The sequence below is a fragment of the Centrocercus urophasianus genome, unplaced genomic scaffold (assembly GCF_019232065.1).
Source record: "Centrocercus urophasianus isolate 14NV4802_14NV808 unplaced genomic scaffold, USGS_Curo_1.0 seq_32, whole genome shotgun sequence".
Classification (NCBI taxonomy): Eukaryota; Metazoa; Chordata; class Aves; order Galliformes; family Phasianidae; genus Centrocercus; species Centrocercus urophasianus.
Genome location: NW_024884889.1, coordinates 4,996,362 through 5,022,712, shown reverse-complemented (window position 1 = coordinate 5,022,712; position 26,351 = coordinate 4,996,362). Strand labels below are relative to the sequence as shown.

General features: G+C 41.6%; 1 protein-coding gene across 4 annotated transcripts in view; it reads right to left on the bottom strand.

The window, feature by feature from the left end:
- The window catches only part of CLCN3 (chloride voltage-gated channel 3), a 49,184-nt gene that overhangs the window by 15,140 nt on the left and 7,693 nt on the right, over positions 1–26,351 (bottom strand). For 2 of the 4 annotated variants that reach the window (XM_042829706.1, XM_042829708.1), the window contains exons 2-6: positions 21,842–22,017; positions 6,795–6,952; positions 4,913–5,012; positions 2,525–2,712; positions 1,799–1,921 (exon numbers count right to left, since the gene is read on the bottom strand). In XM_042829706.1, the coding sequence (XP_042685640.1) occupies positions 1,799–1,921; positions 2,525–2,712; positions 4,913–5,012; positions 6,795–6,952; positions 21,842–22,001 (729 nt within the window). In that variant the 5' untranslated portion in view covers positions 22,002–22,017. Of the gene's footprint in view, positions 1–1,798; positions 1,922–2,524; positions 2,713–4,912; positions 5,013–6,794; positions 6,953–15,255; positions 15,401–21,841; positions 22,018–26,351 lie in introns of those variants that run through there. The other 2 variants (XM_042829707.1, XM_042829710.1) reach the window with 2 other exon arrangements.

The following is a 26,351-nucleotide window of genomic DNA, read 5'->3' as shown; positions in this document are numbered from 1 at the left end:
ATCATGTTTAGTAAGAAATAGGTCTGCAGGAGCTTCTAAAACTGCATTCTTTAGTTTCTTATGTAAATTCCAAGTAAAAGTCAGAAAACTCCTGAAGGAAAAACGCATCTGCTAACACTGTAACTCAAGACCTTCTATTGTTGACTTAGAACCCTTATACCAATTTATCCCCTTTCAGTTTTTCCCCCTATTTCCTTGCTAAACAAAAAATTAACAATGACTTAAAAACAGAAAAATCAGCCTTTTTCACTGAAAAGTACATGTCAATTTCCGAGGACATTACTTGGCCTAGAAGTGTTATGTCATTAATCTGCAAAACACACCCGTACATGACCTGGACAGGCTTAAGAGGTGGGCCCATGCCATCCTCATGAAGTTCAACAAGGCCACGTGTGAAGTCCTGCACCTGGGTCAGGGCAATCCCAAGCACAGATACAGGTTGGGCGAAGAATGGCCTGAGAGGAGCCCTGGGCAGAGGGATTTGGAAGTGTTGATCGATCAGAGATTCAATACGAGCCAGCAGTGTGCGCTTGCTGCCCAGGAGGCCAACCACATCCTGGGGTGCATCGAGAGAAGTGTGACCAGCAGGTCCAGGGAGGTGGTTCTGTCTGTCTACGCTGCTCCTGTGAGACCCCACCTGGAGTATTCTGTCCAGATGTGGAGCTGTTGGAGCAGGTCCAAAGGAGGGCTACGAACACGATCAGAGGGCTGGAGCGCCTCTGCTAATGGGGACAGGCTGCAGAAGTAAAAGCTTCGAGGAGACCTCACAGCAGCTTCCTGGTACCTGAAGGGGTCTACAGGAAAACTTGGGAGGACTTTTTATAAGGGCAGGTAGTGAAAGGATGAGGGGAAGTGGCTTCAAATTGGAAGATGGCAGATTTAGATTACATATTAGGAAGGAATTATTTACTGTGAGGGAGGTGAGACACTGGAACAGGTTGCCCAAGGAGGCTGTGGATGCCCAATCCCTGGAAGCATTCAAGGCCAGGCTGGATGTGGCTGTGAGCAACTCGGTCTAGTGGGAGGTGTCCTTGCCTACAGAAGGTGGGGTGGAACTAGATGATCTTAAAGGTCCCTTCCAACTCAAACCATTCTGTGATTCTATACAGAAAATAACATAGTTACCAAAACAAAGAACAGTGTGTGTGTAAATGGGATTACACAAAACAGTGGCCAGCTGTTTCTTGAAACTGAAGGTTAGCTAAGTTTGGAGATCAATCTGGGATGAAATCTTATATAGAGTAATGGCATCGAACTACTCCAGGCTTAATATCAAGGCAAGATTTGTCCTTCCATTTCCACAGTGCAAATACATGAAGAAATATTTACAGACTGATGGGAAAAGCGTGACTGTCCAAAACTTTCTTCTGTCCCCCCCCACTTCTCATCACATTCTGTGTACAGCTGCAGAGAGCAAATGTAGAAAGAATGAGTTTCTAGGGTTATTTAATGAGTTTCCCTGTTAGCTGATGGTCTGATTGTCCGTGCTATTTTAGAAGACTAAAGTGAGTGCAGTAGAACATCAATTGCTGTCTCTTAGGACCCATATTCCATTAATGAACTCCTATTCTCTCATTACTGCAGGGCATGGATTAGAGATGTGGAGGAAAATGTATGAGCTCAATACCTTCAGAATTCTTTTATAAGTAACAGTTAGCAAGATTACTTCTTTTAAATTTCAATACTGGAAGGATTTCACAAGGGCCACCCTCTTGCCTCTTCTTCTGGTCCTGGAGGGCAGCAGGAATTTCCACATTTATATTAAACGTCTATAATGTAATTATTAATTAGAGCTCACCTCAGGTATCCCCGAGCCACAGGCATATGGAGCAAAAACCTTCACCAGACAAACCGCTAAGAAGGCAAAGCTCAAAGCCCAGAAAATGTACATTATGTAGTTCATTATGTATGAACCTGGACCCTAAAGACAAGAAGAAAAACCCAGAAATGTAAGAATACAGATCTGGTGTAGGAACAAAGTTACTGTTTAAATCAGCAGAGAAGTACTCTTCTTGTAATGTACTTGTGTGTACACATTTCAAGGGACAGTAACTATTACCAAGCCACCAGAATGTTGGCTTTGTCTGTAAAGCACAGCAGAGACGACACTATACGAGTTAAAAAGTGTTCTAACACTTCATTTTATGAAAAAATCTACTGAATACCAAGAATGTCTTCCATATTAAGAATTGGTTCAGAGAGAAAAATAAAAGCAACATTCATTGTTATTTAAGGACGTGAAGCTGAATTTCTTTCATTTTTTTCTTTTTGTTTCGTATGATCGTGAGCAAAAATTCTCATGTTATTAATAGCTCTATACTCTCCTTGTAACTTCCTTACATCTGCAACGCTCCAAGTCCTCTTGCAGTGTGTAAAAGACACACTTATTAGAGTATAACTAATTAATTAATTAAAATGCTGAAAGCTGAGTAGAACCCAATCCCCATTTTATTACCCTAGCTGTTCTTTTCTGTAGTCAGTAGAGCTGTTGAGCAGTGATTCCACAGAACAAGTATATACTTACTTCTGCTTGCCCAATTATTAGTTCTGCCCAAGTTTTCCATTGTGGACATTTATCTCTCTCTTCAAACGTGGTCTCATTTGAACCCCAGCAACATTGTTCATGGTTAAACCACAAAGCACTAAGGCAAATGCCTTCCTTCAAGTCAGTCATCCAGTCAGCAGCAATGTCAATTAATCCTGCCAGCGCCCCTGTTGTAGAAATAGTTAGACATTAATTCATGTAAACTGAGATTACAAGATATCTGAAGAAAGAAACGTTTAAAACGTCACTGATTTCCAGAACAATATTATATTAGCAATACAGCGAGATTAGTATTTCCTAATCTAGTATCTAATAATATAAGATAATAAAAATAATCTAATAATAACTAGATAAGAATCTAATATCTTGCTTATGTCTCAGGATCATCACAGAATCGCACAGCCGCAGGATGGCTGCAGGGGGCAGGGCCCTGTGGGTCTATCTGCTCCAACCCCAGCTCCAGCAGGGCCACCCAGAGCAGTCTCTCTTCACAGGTAGGCATTCCAGTTCCTTCCCCATCTCTATGGCCTTCTGCTGGACTCCTTCCAGCATGCCCGGGTGTCCAGAAAAAATAATGTCTCTTCCCCTCCCTTTTTCTTTTCCCTCTTCTTTTACCCAAGCTATACTTCTCCAGTAGTCCACTACAACAGATGAGTTAAGAGTCAAAAGAGGACTCTCATTGTTTTCTGACAAAAACCATAAAGCACCTTCTGACAAACAACATGGTCAGGCTTCAAAGGACTCCTTAGCTATTAGAGTACAGTTTGTACAGAACAAGATATTTTAAACAAATAATTCTTACCATGCCAACAATAGTGTTAGAACATCGTAAGTAAATACCATACAAATGTCTCAGGGTGAATGAACACGTAAAATTCCTACTGCAGGTAATAAGCAGTAAAGAAAAAAGTAGCTCTCCAACTCAAAGCTTAAGAGGGATTCTGTGTGGCAACTATATGCTGAAAACCTACTGAAGAGCCCTCAAAAAGGTATTAGGTAGGAAATTGCTTCTAAGGGTTCTTTAAGAAGTATTTAACAACCTTCTTTAAAGGAAAGAAAAAAACAAAACGCTTCCATGTGGCAACAGTATATTGAAAAAATCTGAAGTCATCTCTTTTTGTGAACCTGTACAACTGTTAATTAGCTGTACTTTCCTATTTTAAGGTATTAATCACTACCAGAAATAGCTGTCAAGTGTCAGCCCCTGAGCTTACTTGTGTAAAATCACAGAACGGCCAGGGTTGGAAGGGACCTCAAGGATGATGAATCTCCAACCCCTGCCACATGCAGGGCCACCAACCTCCCCATTTAATACCAGCCCAGGCTGCCCAGGGCCCCATCCAACCCGGCCTTGAACACCTCCAGGGATGGACGGGGCATCCACAGCCTCTCTGGGCAGCTGTTCCAGCACCAGTCTGAGTTCCAGAAACATTTTCTCCTGATTTACTCATCTATATTTACTAGTTTCCAGAGACCCTCAGTTTGAGATTCTGGGCAAAACAAATTCTAACACAATGTTTCAGTAGAATTTAAATTCTATCGTCTGAAATACAAACATTACGACTTCTCCATGACTGAAATCAAGGTTATCCTACTTCAGACTCACTGGACACATACAAGAGAAAACAACTGAGACTGAAAAAAACTGAGGAATGTCCATGGACAGAATTTGCTAGCTTTGGTGCACAGAAGCACAGCAGTCATTTTAATATGCACTGCAGCTTTGGAGCAGGAGGAAGGGAAAAAAGAAAGACAAGACCTAGGCCACACAAAACCACAGTCACTCAGATTAACATAAGCAATTTCCGATAATTATACACTCCCAGTTTGTATATTCAGAGGTATAAACACACTTTGCATATACATTAACCTATGTGTGATTTGTGAAAGTGGTTACGTATGTATGTTAAGAAGTAATTATATACTTACTATGCCTTCTTAATAAGTGTATCCGTGTTATGCAATATGATCAAATCCTCCTAGGATTTAATCTAACAGTTCTGTTTGAAAACACCTGTTTGGAAAAACTGGGCAAAAAGTTTGCAGCCTCTTCCTCCTGCACATTTTGGTCACTCCAAACCCAAACTCCAAATGGAAAGCAGCGTGGCAACACAGTGAGGCCACAAACTAGCAAACAATCTTAGCTGTAGAACTCACCCCTAAAATAAATTCAGTGGAAAAAGGTTTTGTTTCCTATTTCATTAGTAAATCCTTCCTGTAAAATGCTTTTACCTATAAATCAAGACAGCCACTGTTTTCTTTCCCTCACGAAATTAAAGAGCAAGCCTCAGCCAGCTTTTGACAAAGTTGGTAGATAACACACAAAGGAAGAGTAAAAGAAAGAAATACTTTTTGTTTTTTAATTACCTGATGCCAAGCCAGTAAGTGTGACTACAAGCCATCCTGACCATGCATCATACAAACTCTTTGTCATCTCCCATGCTGATTCCTTCTTCTTGCTGTTAATCTGCAGAGAGAAATCATTACACATAGTTGTGGGTTTTTTTCCCAATAATGTGAGAAAACAGAAAGTATAAATATGTTATGCATCTAGCTGAAAGTTGTCCTCAGCTTGTTGTTATGATTATCCAAATGTCTTAGGATTTTTCATACTGTTAAGGAAGAGACAAAGTAGGTGCCACAAACAAAGGGAGTGAGAAAGAAAAATATACAATAAAAATAAGAAGAAAGCACAATAGTAGGCAAGGAAATCCAGACAAGAATTAACATCCCTAAAAGAAATGCATTTATTTTCAGAATCTCCCCCCTCAAATCAGCTTTCTGCAGCAGCATGTCTTTCAAAGTACATCCTGCCCTCTCTTACATCCCTGGTTGCAGGGCTAGACATTCTCCTGTCATTCAGGGCATATTTATAAATTTCCTAGTAGTTCTGTAACTGTAAATCCTGTAAACTGTAAATTCTGTCCAACTTGTCTGGTCTCAGATGTTAAAACAAGTAATAGCTGTGAGACTTCACATCATCTATTCCCAGATGTGATCTGTGTCGTCATGATTTGGTGACTGCTATCATTCTATCCCCTTGCATATCCACTAGATATTAACAAACACATCTGTGGCACAAACACATTTAGAAATGAAATTATGGAGTAAAGCATTGCACAGAAAACACCTTACTTAAAAAAAAAAAACAAAAAACATTCAATCACAGTACGTGTGTGCACAGATCCATTGCCCAAGGATCTTTCACTCCCCCAAAAAAACTACAGACAGTGGAAGTGAGGATGCTTTGCTTTTTGGACTGGTGTTAAGATTTTTTTTTCAATCACATCAGAGTAAAAACACTGCATTCACCCTACATTTGCTTCCAGAAAGCTAAAAATGGATGTCCTCAAAGAAAGCAGAATAACCACAGAGTATTGAATGGGAAAAAGTCTCTTTCCTGACTCCTCCCTGCAATTATGACTCATTTTTAACTATTCATTTTGATCAGCTAAAAATATTTCAGGAGAGATTTCATCTCCAAATTCAGTTTTGCTTTTTGAGCAATTTAATGTAAGCATTCCGAAAGTTTTGCAGTCAGGCTCCAAACAGTGTATTTCTTCCCAAAGATTACTAAACAAGTCTGTTAAATGACTGATGCCATCTTGTCCAACAGTAATACAGCCAGAGCCCAGTTCATGAAAGAACTCGTAGCGGAGAACACTGAGGAAGGTGAATGGCCTCAACTTAGAAGACTTGATAAAGAAATGAAGTTTGGGGATGGGAGGGTGGAAAGAACATCCCCTATATTGGGTCCACCTTTTTTTGTTAAACATATACATGCTCGTAAGTGCTTTTAGATATGAGAATTTTCACTTTTCACAGTCAAAACAACCCCAGCACCACAAAGCAGTAGCACAGACACACTTGTACAGTACAGGTATCACCACAAGCACTGTCAGACTACTGCAAATTCATGTATGGTGGAAAACAGCCTTAAGTATACAACAACTGCAAGCAAAACAGTACTGTGAAACTGTGCTGGGGAATGGGACGTGGAGAGGAGGGAGGCAGAGCACGACTATTCCCACTCAGTTAAATTACTGCTTCCTTTTCGAGTCACAATGCTGTTGCAAGATTGCAGGGATCAGTGAATCAGTGCTTTATTTATAGTACGAGGGTCGTTCTAGTTGGTAAACATACTTACAAATGTAAAGTCTGCCTATATTTATACCCATTACTAACCCAGACCCCAACTCTAGCACCCAAACAAACATGTCTTCCAAGTACTGTTATTGATCTCATGTACCCGTCTGTGCCTTTCTCTGTCTTTGCACTTCTCTCGAACCCAGTCAATGGTATGGAAGTCATCGTACGTTCCTACTCCAGGAATTGGTTCATCCAGAAGATCCAGCAAATGTGTTGAACTGTTGATGCTTCCTCCATTTGTCATTGTATAATGAGTCCCTGTGGCAGAGGAAAGACAAAAATTCTGTAATAAACTGGAGCACTGTAATGTTCATGACACGGCGTACAAAATTGCTGTGCAGGTAATTAACACACTTCCTGTAATACGTGTGTGCTATTTCATTTAGTTGTTGTGGGTTTTTTTGTCATTCAACTGTAGGTTAAATTTTCCCATTAGCAACTTCATCTTTCACGTCGTTTAAATAGAAATTAATGTATCACTGTCAAAGTATTGTTCCACTTTGTGTGCAGACTCCTGAGAAATTTCAGTAGAACCAGCTGAAAAAATGAGTGGCTCTGACACGTTTAACTTGAAATTTATTTCTGTTTATGAACTACTGGAGGAAAAATTGACTTAGGGAACAAAATCAGATAGCAGATGAAGTTGATAGCGCCTCTAGTTGCTAGCTATTTCTCGGTATTCATACTGTTGTTCATCACTCTCCTACACGTCTGAATTAAACCTAAGTATTATCAACAGATCATGTGAATGCAGCTAGAAAATGAGAGCAAGTCAAGCAAGTAGGTTGGGTTTTTTTTTTTCCTCATTCCAGGCAACTCACAGAACAGACCTCAGTCATGAAAAGTTGAAAATTCTGTAAATAGGAAATGTCTTCTACCAATTTATCATCCTAATTCCTTTACAGCCAGCTTGCACAGCAAAACCCCCCAGTGGTATTTCTTTCAGTGATCAGACTAAAAAGAGCACGAGGACTGTAGGGAATTTCTCCTTCCTCCAAAGAGGACCAACAGCTTTTGTCTTTTTAAGCTTACATATGTCAGCATTTCTGCAGTATCTTTTGGTATACTGCAGATGGTATGGTACATTTTGAGTTCCTGGGTACCTTTACAGACTCCAAGTATAATTTTCTTCTGGATACCTGTGTGAACATCGCATGGCTTTCATTCCCCCACCCTGAGCGCTTCCGCAGCAGGAAATGCCATAAGGAGAACATTTATATTGAGGTTAAAACAGACAACAATGACTTAAAGAGTGGTTACTCTCACTTGTTTGACCACAAACAAAATAATTTGGCCAATGCAAACGGTACACCACAATAATGTCTTAAAGATGAAATCACAAGTTGGCCAGCGCTACTGTCAGCTCAGATGGGCTCAGCCTCTTGGTGGCATTAGGATTTTTCAACACATCAAAAAAATCTTCCAAGACCCAACCTGGAAACTGTTTTTAAAGGTACTGTCTCCTGGGTAATCAAACAGTGCACAATAGACTTTTATGAGGTTCTGAACCATGTGCTTGCTTATCTAAACAATTACCCAACATTGTCTATAGAAGAAATGTACACAGCTTCCACAGAGACCGGAACCTGGACATGAATAGGTTCAAGAGGGTGGCTGGCAAGCCAGAGACCAGAACTTTATCACGAATTCTAAGACCCCCTACGTATGCCATACAGCATATGATCTGCATCTTCTGAATGCATATCACAAAATACTCAGCTTGCATCAGCTTGGAGCATTTTCTGAAATGAAACATCTCTCAGGACACAGCAACGCAGCAAGGCTGAACCAATCTTGTCCACCCCATTTCTACCTCCCAGTCATGGGAGTGGAGAACTTCCACTCTCACCCCTGGATCAGCTCTGTCACACCATGAGTCTGCACAAAAAAAACAATCTAAAATGCTGATGCAACTAAGCAGCAAAAGCATACTCTGCCTTTGCACAGACATAGAGTCAAGGTACTGTGCTTTCAGCCAAGAACAGAGAGAGAGAAGAGATGGGGAATGGTGAACAGGCTCAGCACAGCAGCAAACTATCAGACCAGTTACACCGAAATACACGAACGGATCCTTGGGGTCTTGTTAAATTTTAATTATGTCTTTCTGCTGGAAACAATTCAGAACTCCTACATCAATATTAATATCCAGCCAGTATACAGCAATATCTGTTTCACAGAGCCCAAAATCCCCAAAGATGACTGTTTAAAAAGGTTTCAGGAGTGTGAACACAATAGATAAACAATGTCAATAGATTCAGGTTAGATATAAGGATTTTTGTCTTTTACAGTGAGAGTGCTGAGGCACTGGAACAGGTTGCTCAGTGATGAGGTGAGGCTGGATAAAGTCCTGGGCAGCCTGAGGTAGCTGTGCTGATCCTGTGCATTGCAGGGGAGTTGGAATACACGGCCTTCAGAGGTCCCTTCCAACACTGGGAATTCCGTGATAATGGAACCAATGTCAGAGCAAGTACAGGACTCAATTTCTCCAAGGTATTTCTCTATAATCTACTGAATGCTGACACCCACAATAAGAATTCATTAGTTTGCTGCAGCTCACACAACCCTTGCTCCAGAAGATGCACAACTACACAGTACTCTGCTCAGCTGCAGTCCGCCTGGCTGACATCCATGCAATGTGTTCTATTTGTGTTACTTTCAGCAGTGAGAAAGGAGGGAAAAAAAATGCACTGCTGTGAGTGAAAATGAAGCTCATCAGTTTACACCAGAAGCAGGAATAAGCCCTCCTTGACATGCCCATAGAAACCTGCTGAGTGCTGAAATCAGCAGGGGCTGCATCTTTCCAGAAGCCAGATACTAATCCAAGGCTTTGGTTCACCCGTGTCCTTGGGCATTAGGCAGCAAGGGGAATAGAGGCAGGGAAGAGTCCTGAGTGCAATGTACACCGTAAGGATTGTTTACACTCATTACAAAGAAGATTTGTATGCACAAGGTACGTCGCAGTGCCTGAGCTGCTTTCTGTATCGGTATTCAGACTTCAAAATAGAAGGCTTTCAGTGAAAGGAGAAAAAAAAAGAAACCACTGGCAATTTATTTAAATTTGTCAGTAATCACTCAAGAAAAGGCATTAAGCATTATTGTCTTTTCCAGACCAGAAAATAACTACTAAATTCCATGATGAGAAGCACAGTATGCTCCGCTGGGTGAAACACTGGCTGGATGGCCAGGCCCAAAGAGTCCACGTAAGTGGAGTTAAATCCAGCTGTGGCCGGTCATGAGTGGTGTCCCCCAGGGCTTGGTGCTGGGGCTGCTTCTATTTAACATCTTTATTAACCATCTTGATGTGGGGATTGAGTGCACTCTCAGTAAATTCACAGATTACACCAAGTTGGGAGGGAGTGTTGATCTGCCTGAGGGGAGAAAGGCACCACAGAGGGACCTGGATAAACCAGATCAATGGGCCAAGGTAAACTGTGTGAGTTTCAACAGTGTCAACTGTCAGGTCCTGCATTTTGGCCACAACAACCCCAGGCAACCCTACAGGCTTCGGGAAGCATAGCTGGAAAGCTGCCTGATGGAAAGGGACCTTGGTGTACTGCTGGACAGTGGGCTGAATATGAGCCAGCAGTGTGCCCAGGTGGCCAAGAAAGCCAAAGGCATCCTGGCTTGGATCAGGAATGGAGTGGTGAGCAGGACCAGGGAAGTCATCCTGCCCTGTATTCAGCACTGGTGAGGCCTCACCTCGAGTGCTGTGTTCAGTTTTGGGCACCTCAGTACAGAAAGGACATGGAGGTGCTGCAGCAGGTCCAGAGAAGGGCAACAGGGCTGGTGAAGGGCTTGGAGAATATGGCCTCTGAGGAGAGACTGAAGGAACCGGGGCTGTTTAGACTGGGGAAGAGGAGGCTGGGGGGAGACATTATTGCTCTCTTCCAATATCTGAAGGGTGATTAGAGGGAAAGTGGGGTTGGTCTCTTCTCACTGGTGACAGCTTGAGTTCCAGGGAAAGTTTAGGTTGGATATCAGGAAACACTCCTTTACAGAAAGGGTTGTGAAGCACTGGAATGGGCTGCCCAGGGAGGTGGTTGAGTCACCATCCCTGGATGTGTTTAAGAACCGTTTGGATGTGGTGCTCAGGGACATGATTCAGCAGAGGGCTGTTAGAGTTAGGGCAGCATGGTCAGGTTGTGGTTGGACTCAATGATCTTTAAGGTCTTTTCCAACCTGAGCAAGTCTACGATTCTATGCCAGAGTGTATCATTCACTACCACTGAGAACCAATGACCATTAAGTCCCTGTAAACAAGTAATACTTTACCCATTGCACAGTTAACAAATTTTCAGCCTCTTTAGGTTGATTTCCTAAAGTGCATCAAATCACCTGTTTCACCAGCTACAAACTGCTCTCTGCTTTACAACCAATATTCATACAAAATGACTACAATACAGCAGCTGAAGAAAAAAAATCAGCTACAAATCTAAAATACCAGGAAATCAGGAAAACTCTGAACAAGATTTAAAGAACAGGGAAAATACTCAAAATGCTTTACAAAGTGGGGAGCAATAATCCTCTCCTCTCATTCCTTCTGGGAGAAAAAAAAAATCTAGTTTAAAAAAATCTTTAAAAAGTAGGAGCTAGGAAAGTTGTACGGGGGTACCTCAGAGTGAAGCAGAGAGTTCTGTATACCTGCATGCACTGCCAGCACAGGAGAATCTGAGAAAAAGGCAAGGTGGGAAAACAGTGCTTCTTATGTAGAACATGTTAAAAAATACAAATAGCTTTGGCTTTGTATGGGAACTGCTGAGTCAGGCCTGAAGCTCTGATTGATCACCTGAGGTGAGCACTGTCAGCCAGAGGAGCACAGCTGAAGGCAATTCACCTTTGCTGCAGGAAGGGGAGGTGCCTGGCTGCACCTCTTCTGTTTAAGAGCTGGTTACCAGGGGGGAAGGATTTTTTCTAAAGATCATCTCTGCTGGTGTTTTGTGAGTGAGCCCAGCATAGAGGTAAGTCTTCTATTTATTTTCTTTTGTTATTATGGTCTGCTTTGCTTAACTGTCTTCTTTATTTTGTAATTATAACATCCTGGTATTCTTTGATTACATGAGCTTTTACTTCAGTAGAAGAATCAGTTCTCGTTTCTTAGAAACAGAAGGAACAAAAAAGCTTTATTATTAGAGATTGCTTTTGTCTTGAATTACGCAGAGAGTACAGCCCATGTTGTAACAAATAGTGACTTTAGATGCATGGCTTTAGGTGTACAAGTGAAGCATTATAGGGATCCTTATGCAGTTGATTTTACTGATTAAAAATGAGATGGACAGCACAGGAAGGAGAAAAAAAGCATGAAGATATGTGAAGTTCTGTGCAGCAAACATTAGAAAAGGAAAACAATGTAGCATCTAAGGTAACAAAGTCAAGGTAACCAAAATCTAGATAATCAGATTCCTAAATGCTGCCACATGCATGTAAAGAGCTGCTTAGATATTCTTTTGGTAGGGAGAGACAGGATGCAACAAAAACAGGAATTGTGCTAATACGATTATTTCAAGTCAGGGCATGCTCAGGCCCAAGAAGAGCATAATATTGATTTCCTCATTAGCTTTCCAGACACCAGAACACAGCAAAGATTTCCCCACAGCTCATGGCGTGCTGTGAGCCGTGGGGTACTGTGAGCCCCGCTTCCATGCAGTGGTGATTGGACCTTCAGTGCACAACAAATGAAGTTTATTGCGAGTCGTTTTGTCTGACAGAAAGACTAGTACAACGATGTAATTCAGTATGCTGCTCTTCATGTGCATGTTTTAATATCTTAAAAAGGCTAGCAGCTCAATTGCTAATTATTAACAGCATAGCATTTCATTCATCTGGATTAAGGATTTCCAGAATCAAAAACGTGTTTAGGTATACAGAACAAATACAAGTGGGTTAACAACCCCCAAGATTGCTGGAATTCCAGTTTTACTACTGACAGCCTGGCTGCTAGGAATGCACTGCTATTGTTCACATTTCAAACATTTAAAGGATGGTGAAGTGAATGTTTACTTAGGAGGGGGGAAAAGGGAAAAATACAAGGGAATGGAAATCTAACATATCCATGAATGGCTGGAAGATGAGCAAGATGTTGATAACTAGACACCATCAAATGGGTTCAGCTAGGAAGAATAACGAAAATACACCCAAGGGAAAACAACTGAGTAACATAAAGAAAAAACATATTTATATAAAATATATTACAGTAAATGGCTTATATTACAAATTCTTCTGAGAATGTGTATATCAGCTAATTCTCATCTGTGCAAACCCAAGTCAGGACTGAAAATGCTTTCTAAGGAGATAAATAGCACTTTTAACTATTGAAGACTAAACTAGAATTGAGTTCCTGCAGTTACATTTCAGTACACCACAGCAGGTAATGAGGTCTAGACTGATGCACTCACTACTGCCTTAAGTATCAAGACAGAGCAAGTTAAAGAGAGCAGTCCAGATAAAAAGTATCCAGTAATATCTTGTGAGGCCCCATCTGCAGCACTGCATCCTGGCCTGGGGCCCCCAGCACAGGAAGGACGTGGAGCTCTTGCAGTGGGTCCAGAGGAGGGCACTGAGATTATGAGAGGGCTGGAGCAGCTCTGCTGTGAGGAAAGGTTGAGGGATCTGGGCTTGTATAGCTTGGAGAAGAGAAGGCTCCAGGGAGACCTCATTGTGGCCTTCCAGTGCTTGAAGGGAGCGTATAAGCAGGAGAGGGAAAGGCTGTTTATGAGGGTGGATAGTGATAGAACAAGAGGGAACGGCTTTAAACTGAGACAGGAGAGGTTTAGGTTAGGTATTAGGAGGAAGTTTTCACTCAGAGGGTGGTGACGCTCTGGAACAGGCTGCCCAAGGAGGCTGTGGATGCCCCATCCCTGCAGGCATTCAAGGCCAGGCTGGATGTGGCTCTGGGCAGCCTGGTCTGGTAGTTGATGACCCTGCATACAGCAGGGGGTTGGAACTAAATGAGCACTGTGGTTCTTTTCAACCCAGGCCATTCTATCATTCTATATGTTGTTACTTTTTTTCATCCTCTCCCATTTACTACTTGCCCTTCAAGGAAAAGATCAACAACTAATCAGCATATATTCTAAGGATCTTCATATTTTATCTTTCATGGCATATTTGCACTAAGAAAAGAAAATTATCTTCCTAATCAATGGGTCAGGTGTAATCATACCTTACATTTCACTTCATCAAATGTTAGTAAAGTCAGTTAATTAAATCTTCAAGTCCTCTAATGAGTTAAACATTCATTTCACCACAGTAGAGGCGCAGTACTGTGGGCTGAGCCGCTGCAATCAATTAGTGCAACAAACACTTTGCTGATACAAAGGAGTTTTGCAAGACATGAACGTTACTCTGCAGGACTTAAGTACTGTCAGGACGTGAATAAAGGAAAAAATTCCCCATGCTTGAACAACTAGGGTTGTTCTCCATAATATCTGCCCATTTTCTCCTAGCTTCTTACTCAACACTCAGAGATACGCAAGGAAAAACAGCTTGGTAGTGGTCCATTCCAGATTCTAAGATAATATATAAAAAAAAAGTTTAAGTTCCTGGTTTTATTGTTGGCATTTTAAGCTTTGTTTTGGCAGCTAAATGACAGTAACAAGAATGACTGTGTTACTATAGAATAGCAGGAAGTATAAGCAGGTTTTAATGCAATCTGTTGCACACACTGTAAGGTGTGGAGAATCAATTTTATTTTGAGTTACGTACACTTGACAAATTCAGATTTTCAAGAAATTATGGCAAAAATGACATTATGGAGTTCTGTTTGGTTTTCTTCTAAGTTTGCCACCGCAAATAGAAGAAGAGCACCGGTGAGGTTTTGAAAAACTGTATTGGAATATTAGAAATGCAAGCCTTAAGAGAATTGAATGAAGCTGCAAGAAGTGACATGTCACAAGGGCAGATGTCTTGCTGGCAGCGAGGCGTGAACACTCGGTGTGACCCCAGCTGTTTTCATTACAGAGTCTATAGACTATATAGAAGCTAGGTGCTATTAAGATGCCAGATGACATTTCAACAAACATCAAACTACAATCTGCAGAGGTTCGATGTGTAATGATGTGCTCTGCAGTTTAAATTGAATTTGAAGGCGTAACTGTAAGTCATCCTTACTGCAATTTCTCCCCACTACAATGCCAAACATTTGGGAAACGCGTTCCTCTCGAAACGCGCAGTAAGGAACAAAAGGCAACAGAAGAGGATTTCTCTCCGCACTGCTAACCCCGGCTTGCTGCTAATCGGCTTCCTGGCCAAGCAACAGCGTGAGGAACGGCCACAGGCTCCGGTTCCGCAAGAGCTCAGCACCGTCTACGCAACCCGCGACGAGTCGAGCCTACGAGCACGCAGGGCAGCCTGAGAGGCAAAGACGAGCGCTGCGTTTCGGCTGCCGGAGGGCCCGGGACAGACGACTCGACGCGCTCCCGCCGCTGCGGCCGCAGCCCCGCTCTACGCGACGAGATGGCCGTGCCGAGCGGCCGAACGCGGGGCCGCGCCCTCCGTGCAGCGCCGGCTCCCGCCGGACCAAGTGCCTCCACCGGAACCCGCCGCGCCAGCCTGGGGCCCCGTACCTCTTTTATGCAGCTCCCGGAGCGGAATGCCGTCTCCTCCGCCATCGTAGGGCAAGTACGGGTCGGAAGAGGCGTCCATGGAGGCGAGGAGCTGCTCCCGCCCGCCGACGGAAGGGCCGCCCGTGCGCTCAGCGCGGCCCCGCCGCCATGTCGGCCGAGCCCAGCCTACCGCCGCCGCCTCGGCGCAGCGGCCGGCCGAGCCCCGCCCGCCTGACGTCAGCGGGAAGCGCCGCCGCCGCCGCCCGTTACCTGAGGCCGCAGGTGCTGCACTCTGCGGGACGCTTCCCGCCGCTCGGGAGGAGCGCGGCTCCAGCACTACTGTCCCACTGGTAGCACCGCTGGTACACGGGAGACCCCAGACTTGTCAGAGCCAAGGCTCCTCTCGACTCTATGCTGATCTAAAAACCCAAGACATCTTTGCGCTTCTCAGCTCCGTACCTCAACAGGAACTAGGAGTCAGTAATCCTATTACAGGGCTCTAATAAAAAGGCATTCGCAGCAGGAAAACTACGGCAACAGTGTTTGTAATCTGAAAAAAGAACCCTTACAGAACGAGCTGCCAGTGCATTTACAGTATGTTGACTGCAGTTAAACTCCACGTCGGAGAAAATATGAAATAAGGGTTACAAATAACTCATTTGATGTCTGGAAGATTATTGCTACCAAAGGCCTCTGAACTGACAACAAGAACACACTACAGCAGAGCAACAGCCAGCCTGTGAACCTGAGCTTGTTCACTGCCCTGAGGCACAGGCACTACTTCCACACAAGTCTACAGTTGAGACTAAATTGCTAAGGACAGAAGGTGCGGCCAGCTGGAAGTTGTATCTGATAAACTTCAGATATAGGGGGAAAAAATGACCAAATCTTCAATGTAGAACTGAAGCAACTTTGTGCTTGCTTCAGAAATTTTTTAGATCCTATCTAATACGAATTTGAAAAAGCTCTTCCAAGGTCCCTGCTGGTAGATTAGCTGCCAAATACAGTTCTCTGTGCAGTGTTAAAGCAGAACAGTCATTTTCCCTTCTTGGTTCCCAGCAGCCTGCGTTCTCATTGTTTATAACCACTACCATGGCAGCTATTATTCCATCCCCTACACCACAATGTCAGTGTGACTTATACAAAAGATTCTGATGACTGCTGTAATTTTCTTCCTTATTACTCAAAACAAATGCTCCTTCAACAGCTAAAAAGTAATGTTACTTTGAAAATGCTACACAAGAGCTATCTTGCAAAACGGCTACTATTCCAGTCATTTTGAAATTAATTTAATCCATATATGTCAATTCACGGGCACAAATGAAAGCATCCACTAACAGAGTACCTAAATACACCAAGTGTCCGTAACTCTACGGTTTCCCATTCTTTTTCCTTCCTACTTCATTCTCCTCCCTTGTTTCGGATTTCCTCTTACATTCACCCTTTTCTCAATCTATGTGACAAATCTAGCCCAGATCAAATCACTGCCATCTTGATGTCTCCTCTTACCTAACTTGTGTGTTGATCCTGCAGCCCCCTCAGTCTGTGTTCATTCTGTACAAAACCCCGAAGCTTTCTTATGTGGGTCATACAATGACAGCAGGAGGAAAACTAAACACAACACAAGAAGGTCAAACTTTCTGTTTAATGGTAATACATGCCTTCTCCCAGTTCCCGGACAGATCCAGGGTAAAATAACTGAAAGGTACTATCTCAAGGAAGGAAAAATAGAAAGAAAAGGTTCAGTTGCATACGCTTTCAAATCAGACAGTGATTTCTGTATTTCTTTTTTTCTCCAAATTGCAGAGACCCAAACTTATTTCATTCATTATGAAACCGGCGCTCTATGACAACAGTATTGGCAAAAGGCTGCCCAGCTCTGTGTCAAGCCACAGTACACAGGACTGTTATTGCTTCCATTGCCACCTCATCAAAAACCTCAATGAGAGACAAACCAGGGCAGGAACATTTGATGCTAAATGTAATGCAAATGTAAACTAATTTATAACATCTCCTGCTATGTTCTTAAAGGCAGGTGGTGCTTCAACAAAACAGGAGTCAAGGAAGCCCGGAGGAATGTGTTTAATGGTAATACATTCCAGGTTTTATTCTATTTGCATTTTATTACACAGAAAGAAAACCGCGTGTCTTCCTAGTTTGACTTTGGTTTTTTCATTTTTATTTGTTTCCTACAAATTTGCTGGGTGAAAAGACTGCAAGCAGAAGTCAATAACAGAGAACATATTCCAGGATTGAGCCGAACAGGCTTGCTTCTTCATTGGCCAATCACAGGTACCTGAATTACCTTTTACAGCCTGGTATAATATCCAGTGGTGCTTTTTGTCACTGATCAGACACAGAAGCCAATTGCAGTCAAACCCAAAGAGCAAACAATGCAGTAAAACAGGTCATACAGCTGCAACACATTTTGTAATGAAATCTAATACTGACTCCCCTCTTAGGACAGCTGAACTTCACTGCATGGCAGTGAAATACAAGCAAAGGCTCCCTGCTGCCAGACAAAATGTTACAGTAGAAGAAAGAAACAGATTTTAAAAAGCTCAAATAATGATGACACGGTGCAGCATTAACACGTAACACCAAAAATAAAACATACAAAAAATAGGCCTTCAGTCCCTAAAAACTACTTTGACATCTCCATCCAAAACACAAGACTGCTCTCCTCAGGTTTCTTTACGCTTCTTTCCGTGTTTGTCCGTCACACCGTTCATGATCTATGCCCCAGTGACTGTGGAAGACAACCTTTGTGATCAGACTACATGGAGCTATCAGCCATGAGACTTTTATTTCTGTTTGTTCTGTTGTTTTACATTGGTCAGCATTACATCCCCAGTAAAAAATATCTTGTTTTAGTGTACTAATCGTGCAAGGAAGATTTTGAAATGAAAGCATGCTATTTTCTGTATACGTAAGAACAAGTTGCTTTCATTTTCTGAGTTTCTTAGCTATTAGCTATTTCTTATCTTTTTTGGTTCTTTTCCTCTACAGGATAAGCAAAGATAAGAAAACAATGCAAAAGTGAAAAAGCAGTGGGACTTGTCCAAATCTTCTCCATGCATACGTAAGCCGTATGAACACAGATGCAGTATCAACACCAGTTCTGTTAAAAAGAATACTGCACTATGCCAGGCATACTTGAATTTCATGAAATCACGAACTCAACACCCAGTAGAAGTTGGAATAAAATTGAAGACCTTCCACTTTATTTCCACAACATGTCTATCTTCCAAAAGCTCTGGGAAGTTCTGATCCCTTCCTTAAAGGTACTGGAAAAGGTACAGAAAAAGGCAATAAAAATGATTCAAAGCGTGAGATAGCTGCAAGGTCCAGCTAAGCAAACCAAAACCTAGAATAGAAGTAAGAGAGGAGGGAAGAAAGTAAGTAGCAATGGAAAACAGTTTTAACTTATTTTTAACCATTTTCCCTAATAAGAGCTATAACGTTGGAGGATCAAGTGCACTACAAAGAGAAGGCAAGGACAACGAATTTTTCCTAACGAGAATACACTGTGCACAGAAAAAAAAAATAAAATTAGCTACAGCTGGTTGGGATGTTTCAGAGGTGATTAGTACACTGTTCATAGCTCTGCTCCAATTAAATGACTGTTCTAACGCGGTTCTTTTTGTAGGAGACATGGAGTTTTAATTGATGATTCGTTTCTCTCTGTCCCCTTAAAAGAAGACTGCCACCTTTCACAGGGACAGCACTATGCCATCCATGCTCTAATCCCTGTGCCAACAGATAACAAGTCTCAGTGCAAGTATTTAGCATTCAAGACAGTCAAGACGTCCTAGTTCCAGGTCACCTTGTTCTAGTTTCATATCAAACATTTCCTATCAACATCAATTTCATTCCAATAAGCTTCATAACATCCCTTAAAAAGCCAGTGTCTCAGTAGAAGGTTTTCCACAGCTATAACTCTAAACAAAGAGAATAGTTTAAGCAGTTGGGCTGTACAAGGATGAAGCCTGTGTGTCAGTCCATGTTAATGCACAGCCTCTGTGAGCCTAGCCAAGCCAAAACTCTGGCAGTTACAGCTGTTTTCAGCAGTATTTATATCTAGATTTACATATAAAATAAAGAAAAGGTGATGGTTTTCTCCATAAGATGTTGAAACTTGTCAAAGAATGGTGTGCATGCTTAAGAACTACTTCACAAAAAGAAGTCAGTGGAAAAAAGATCCCCAGATAAGGACTATAAACATAGAAATCACCACTAGGTATAAAAGGCCCTCAGCCAAACAGGACTGCTATACAAGCACTAAGAGAGGAAGGAGCACTCACACACCCTGCTGTAACTCCTCCTTTAGTACTCTGGATCTCTCAGACAGAATGCTGAGCTAGGTCAGCCTGTGGTTTGACCCAGTATGGCTGCTCTTGTATATCAGACATCCTGATATTCCCTTCCAGGGTGCCACCCATGCATATGGAAAGCTGTAAGTAACAGTTATTTAAGGGCTAGTAAGCACAAATATTCTCCTATGTAGAAAACATTGGAGTCTGACACTGACTTGGTGAAAACTGTATCTACATCCTTTAACTGATTGAAAAATGCAACAGTGAAATGAATAAAAGATCATTAAAGCTGTTGTGAAACAAAATATGTTCCTTACCTAAGAAGCAAAGCAAAACCTTAAATACAATGGAAGCCTAACACTGAAAAACCACTATAGAACTGTTCAACTAGAAAAGGATGAAGCAAATTTCCATTTTAGAGAATAAACCTGTTAAAAAAGTAACAGATCATAGACAATAATCATGCTCAAAAAAGTAACATCACAGTATACTGTATTTCATAATCAAAAACCTTATGGATCAATGGCAAGGCATGACATTTGAACTAAGGAGAATCACCAAGGAGATGAACAGGTAAGACACAAAAGATACTTCAAACACCCACATCTCACACATCCAATAACTAAGATCATCTCTTTTTTTTCTCCTTAACCCCCTCTCCCTTTAATCCAAGAGTCTTCCAGTTAACTCTTCTGTCACTGTTTTCTGCTAGGGATTTTTGAAGTCCTGGAAGGAAGAACCTCGTTAATTAGCTAGTTACCCGTGCAAACACAGTGCATGGCTACTTGTGTTCCTGACAGATTAACAGAATTAACTTCATGTGTTATCAGTAAAAAAAGGTAAAAAAAAGCACGGTTCTGTCTTGTCAGATATCCCATTTTCAGCCACATTACTAATATGAAAAACAGGCAAAGAGTCTGCAGCCCTCACTACAATTAGATAGGAGAAAAGCAGATAAGTGATAACTGCACATTGAGCTATTTCAAAGAAACCAGCTGTGTCTCATGCTTGCTCTTATGATTGGTACCAATTATTTCACGTGCCCTTCTGTACGGAATCATGTGAGAGCAAATGTAATCCTTACCTAAAAATTACAATCAGTCTTTTAACACAGTAATTACTCACTTGGAAAACAGGGTGTACATAATTACAAAAAGAGGTATGTCAGAGTCAGTTTTATACTATGTGCAGAAAAGAAACCATGTCAATGGTGTAAAATGACTTTGAAGACTTTGCTTGCATTTGTGGAAAACAACAATAAATAGCTAACAAAATTATGAGAACTGAAGTTCTTAATGGAAGAAAAGTTCCTTTTCTTTGTATTCTTTATAAACTGTGATTGCCAAGTAGAAAAAAGCATACGTATCCATGTATTGCTGGAAAAGTAAGCAACCTCCAGATCTTTCTTGAACGTTTAACCTCTCGTGTGATAACATTTTCTTTTTACATAGAACCACCTGCACTTGCTGAAAATTCCACTCTGTTCCCCAAATAATGACAACGTTAGCTGTCAATGCCACATTTCAGTGCTATTGCTTAGAGCCCCTTTAGGAGGCTAAAAATTGAGTGCTTTCACCTTACTTTAGATAAAGGACTCCCAGCTCACAAGTAAAGACCGTTTGGGGTGTCTGCAGTGTTGAGCATTATTATCTGCTGGCATATATTCTTCAGCAGTGCTGTTGCTATCGCTGCGAGCAGATACAAGCTACCCTAGCAGCAGCTTCTGAATTACCAGTTTACAGGTTGTCATATTAAGGTTAACTATTGCCAATTTTACGTTAACACCATATGCCAGACTGTAAACTGTCTTCACACTGAAGTCACAATATAAGCAACTCAGTTCTTTACTGAAGCAAGAAGCACCATCGCTTCTTGAAGCTTGAGCTTGAGCTCCAAGCTCACTCAGGACACAGGCGCCCACAGAGACAGATCAAAGTACCTAGACATGGGAATACCAGCAAGATCACGTGTTTGTAAATCATTTTCAGCTCACATAATCATCTGATTTCAATCAGTGCCCTGAAAAAACTGTAGTCTGACAACATTACAAAAGTCCACCTTCCTGCTGAATTTGCCTTACACTTCAGCAACAACAGTTAAAATCGATGTAGACTTTTATAATATAAATGAATCTCAGCTCTGAGTAAAGCCATGGAAACCTCTCAGCTTCACTTTGCTGGTCGTTGAAATCAGTCATAAGAGGAAAAAAAACAGCTGAACTAACACACAATCTTCAGGCCCAGCCAGTGACCAAGAATTGAGTTTTTAAGGTTAAATTAGCATTAACTTACCAATTGATGCATCACCATCCAAGAGATTGTCATCTTCAGAGGTCTGAAAGTCCATAATTACACCCGCTCCATCTAGAAGCTCCTCATCGCTGCTTGCACTGGTTATGCTGTTGTAACTGTTTCGATAGTAGCCTCTATGAAACAGCTGCTCAGACTCCATTTAGCTGCTTTATAACCTACGAAAAGAAAACGTGTTACTTCATATTTGAAAATGCAAAACAGATTGAGGTTTATCTCAAATGAAACAACACTATGATTTAAACTTACATAAATGTAGCAGTAATACAGACTATTATAAAGCATTTTAAACAAACATTTTCTGACATTTAACTGGTCGATGCTTCTTCACCCCTTTTCTTGGGCTCTCCTATGTTTAAGAAAGTATTTAACTTTCAGTAAATGTGGCTGAAATGTGCATGCCCCACACAAACATGCACTGCACCACACCACGGTGCTAGCATCAAATCCATTCAGTGCTCAGGTTCAAAACCAATTTTATCTTTGTGCTGTGTCTCCTTAGTCTGTCACCTGTTTCACTCCAAACACTCCAAAGCTGTAGTCCCACAAACACAAAGGTGCACATTATTTTCCAAGGAAAAAATAGCAAAAGTGACAGCAATTCAAAATGTGCACATCTACACAAAGCTTTCAAAACACATACACACACACTTTGCATACAATCTTTGGCCTTGCAAATTAAGAGCCACAGAAACGACTTCCTGATCAGAAAGGAGCTAAGTCATGGCCACATCTTGATTCCATGCTCTAATTTACCCTAAGCGTGTCTTGTATCTCTCATTTCTCAAACATCATCATACTTTATTAGCTCCCAGCAGCCCAACCTCAGAAAAGTCATGGAACTGTGGAACTATGCAACTACCTCCTTCACAGTCAGTATCTTGGCTTCTGAAACAGAAAGAAGTTGCTTTCAAGTAAAAGCAAAGGACAACACCTGAACAAGGAGTACTACCAACAACATTTCTGCAGTTCTCTTGAGAAGTCCTCAGGTTGCAGAACAGGGCTTTCCCTTCTCCAGGTTTCTACTCTAAGCTGGATTTTCAACTTTAACTGGGGGGTATGAATAAGATTCAGTTTTTATCCCATCCCTGACTGTGATCTTTTCACCTAGATGGATGTTTGAAAAGCATGAGTTTCACTCAGTCCACCTGGATTAAGGGCTATGAATCTTCTGCCTTTCCAGCAAAAGCCAAAGAATTTCTAGTATTGTTTTCCCAGGAAGGTGTATCAGGAAAAGAAATTTACAATTAAAACCACTTTAGCAATGACTGTACTATATACAGCAATGTATTATATATAGCAGTGACTGCTTTTTGATAAAATGTTTTGTATTCATAAACAGTAGATGACAAAGCATCATCCACCTTTTTTCAATAATAAGAAATACCTCATTCCCTCCAAAGGAATGAGATGCTCCCCCCAAATCCAGATCTTTTCCTCGTGCACTTTTTCTTCTGCTTATCCTCACATTCTCTAACAATTCCCTGTAACTCCTACAACGCTAAAATATCCACCATAAACATCCAGCCAGCTGGCAGCTCTAAAAATAGGTGATAGGACTTCTAATTCCAATCCCTCTCCTCTACCCAGCTGTTGGGTCTCGTGAAGTATACCTAAACTGGTTGGCCAATGTCAAGAGTTGTTTGCAGAGTTGAAACTCTGCACTGGCAAACAGCTCAGTCTTCTAAGCAGCAAGCGAGTTACCATAAGAAGGAATTAAAAGTTAAGTGACAAAGTTTGCTGGGTAGCTGCAGATAGAACTGTGAGCATGAGCAGTTTGGTGGTAACACAAAATTCCGTACTGACAGCTGTGAATCAAGACATGTTGAGGGCAGGGAGGCAACAGAATCAACCCTCAATTCCCTGTGGGTTCTGACGTGACACCTGCCACTCACAAACAAGATGCCAAGGAAATGAGAAAGAGCTTAATATGCACCAGTAGTTCTCCAATTAATCTGATATAAAGTACCACCAGGTGAGAACTTCATACTGTCAGAAGTCCAAATTACAGAAGATTATATATGGAAGATTACAGAATAGCTACAACTTTTTCTTTAGGCCAACAAAGCTGACCAGAACTCCTCAGTCTGGAAAAGATGCAATGCAGAAGATGCAAGATGTCAGCAGAATCACACAAAGAAAGCCAAAGTTATGAGCTGTTCTTCGATAGTCTGTGTGTCACAATGAAAGAGGTGGCAAGAAAAGGGCCATCTCTTCACACAGAACACAGGGATGTAAGCAGTGGGATCTTTGCCACTTTGCACGAGTATCCAACCGTTCCTAAAGCACATAAGTCAGCCATCTGTCCCTTAACTCAAGCAAAGCTTCCTGCAAAACTTACATGAGGACAGTACCTACTGAGAGAGGTTATGCAGGCATAAAACAAAAGCAGATGAAATAAAAATGTTGAATGTGATCTTCACGCATATGAATGTGTTCTATAGTTGAAAAGATGTAATAGCAGTAACAGAGGAGTTATTTGCTGGAAGTTTAAGAAGAAAAAAATATATACAATTCTAAAGGGTTTACATGATAAGAACCTTGAAATGTGATCTTTGATATAAACTAATCAGAAATTCCAAATACAACTCATTTCCTCATCTTTTAACCACGTTAACAAAGCCCAGAAAGGACAAGTTGGTGTCTTCTTTTATTTTACAGAAGAACCCCGTGGGACCTTGACAGAACACAAAAAGGCTAACAGCTGATTTTAACCATTTGTGTTTTGTGACAGAAATACTGAAGATCTGATCACACTAGAATACTGGATGTACCTCTTGATTGCATTTTTTGGTTGCAGTAGTGCTATGTTTAGTATTGTTGTGGGTGTGAGTGGTGATGGGTATCAGTCCTTGGATCTGTTAAACTTCACAACTGAGTTCAGGCTTTTTACAGTCATCCTGGCTTACCAGTACTCCCTGCACAGTGATACCATTTCTTTTGACCCCTTCTTTCACCCCTTTTTACCAAACTGATTATGATTTGCATGTAACTCCTCCACAGTGTTTCCAAATTCCTAACAAACTGGAAAATGAATCAAGGGACCCATCTAATATCTGTTAGATGTGGTCACAAAAGAAATCTATCAGAAAGCCTTTTGCACTAATGCTTTTCAGTGTCACACCAGTCCATGAGTTCCATCCAAAACATGGCTGTTGGACAGTGCCTAAGTTTTAACAGGAGATGTGTATGTTTCTGGGATCACCTCTCTGTGATGGTTTGTACTGTGGAGGTATCCTGCACACACTGTCCTGTGAAAAGTTCCGTGGACTGTAACAATGCTTGAACTTGCCAAACTAACATTTATATCTCTCAGCATTTGAATTGCTTTGGAAATGCTCAAGTGGAAAGTTCTCAAGACACTAAATCATCTTAGAAAACATTACATGGCAAGTCCACATACTGTCAAATTAGGCTAGATAAGCTTTAATGAATTAACTGAAGTGTAACATTGTATGGCTGTCCACAAACACCACAACCTCTACTGAAGAATTCCCATCTGGATCCTGGCTTACACTGGGAGTTCCTGGGTGGGGAAAGCAGCTGACACAAATACCTAAGTTTGTTTAACTTATTTATTATTGTTGGTTATTGTTAACTGTATGGTCATTGCCAAATGTATGGTTGTCTCTTTTCACTTTCTACCTTTTATTCATCATGTAACATTTGTGTCACCACTCCTAAGGTATCATTGAGTGGTGTCTGTGGCAAATTGAATGATTCTAATTGTTGTCTAAAGATTGATGATAATGGTAAAGTTGTCAAGCAAATTGCCCAGGCTATATGGAAAATAGCCCATGTTCCTGTCCAAACCTGGAAAAGCCTAGACTTCGATTCCTTCTCCTGGCTTCCAGGTGGCCCATGGGTCAAATGTATCCTATTTTCTGCACTGTGTGCTGTTGCAACTCTTATGTTTGTACCTTGTATGATTCCATGTTTTATTCAATTTACACAACGTGTTGTATCCTCCGTGTACTTTGTAACCAGTTCAACTGATGATGGACAAGTCCAACAGATCAGGGCAACATTTGTAACCAAGCCCAAGAAATCTTTTGTAGTAATTGTGTAACGATTAGCTTCCCCTTCTCCCCCTCCCGCTTCTTTGCTGTCTTTATTTTCTCCCTTTTCTTTTCCTCACCACCGTGGAGGGTCACTTATGCTTCATTTCAAGCAATCTTTGAGCCACGGGGTGGTGTGAGAACCCTTCTTTGTTTTTTGGCTCAAAGCTTGCTTCCTGAGGTTTTTCTTGTGATAACACTGAGTGCTTTGTTGAGCAGGCAAGTGATGGGTGCTAAGCGTGTGACAATCAATTTCACTTTGGGAACATTTGAAAGCCCCTTCCTCCAGAGCTGCTTGCCTTCAGAAGAGAGTGCTCAGGAGTGCTGTACTGGTGGAAGATCTGTCCTGTGACAAAACAGCTCCAGCTAGGTATGGGAAAATTGGGCAATGATACCATCGTGTTCTGTGAGAAACAGGATGCAGATGGGCATCC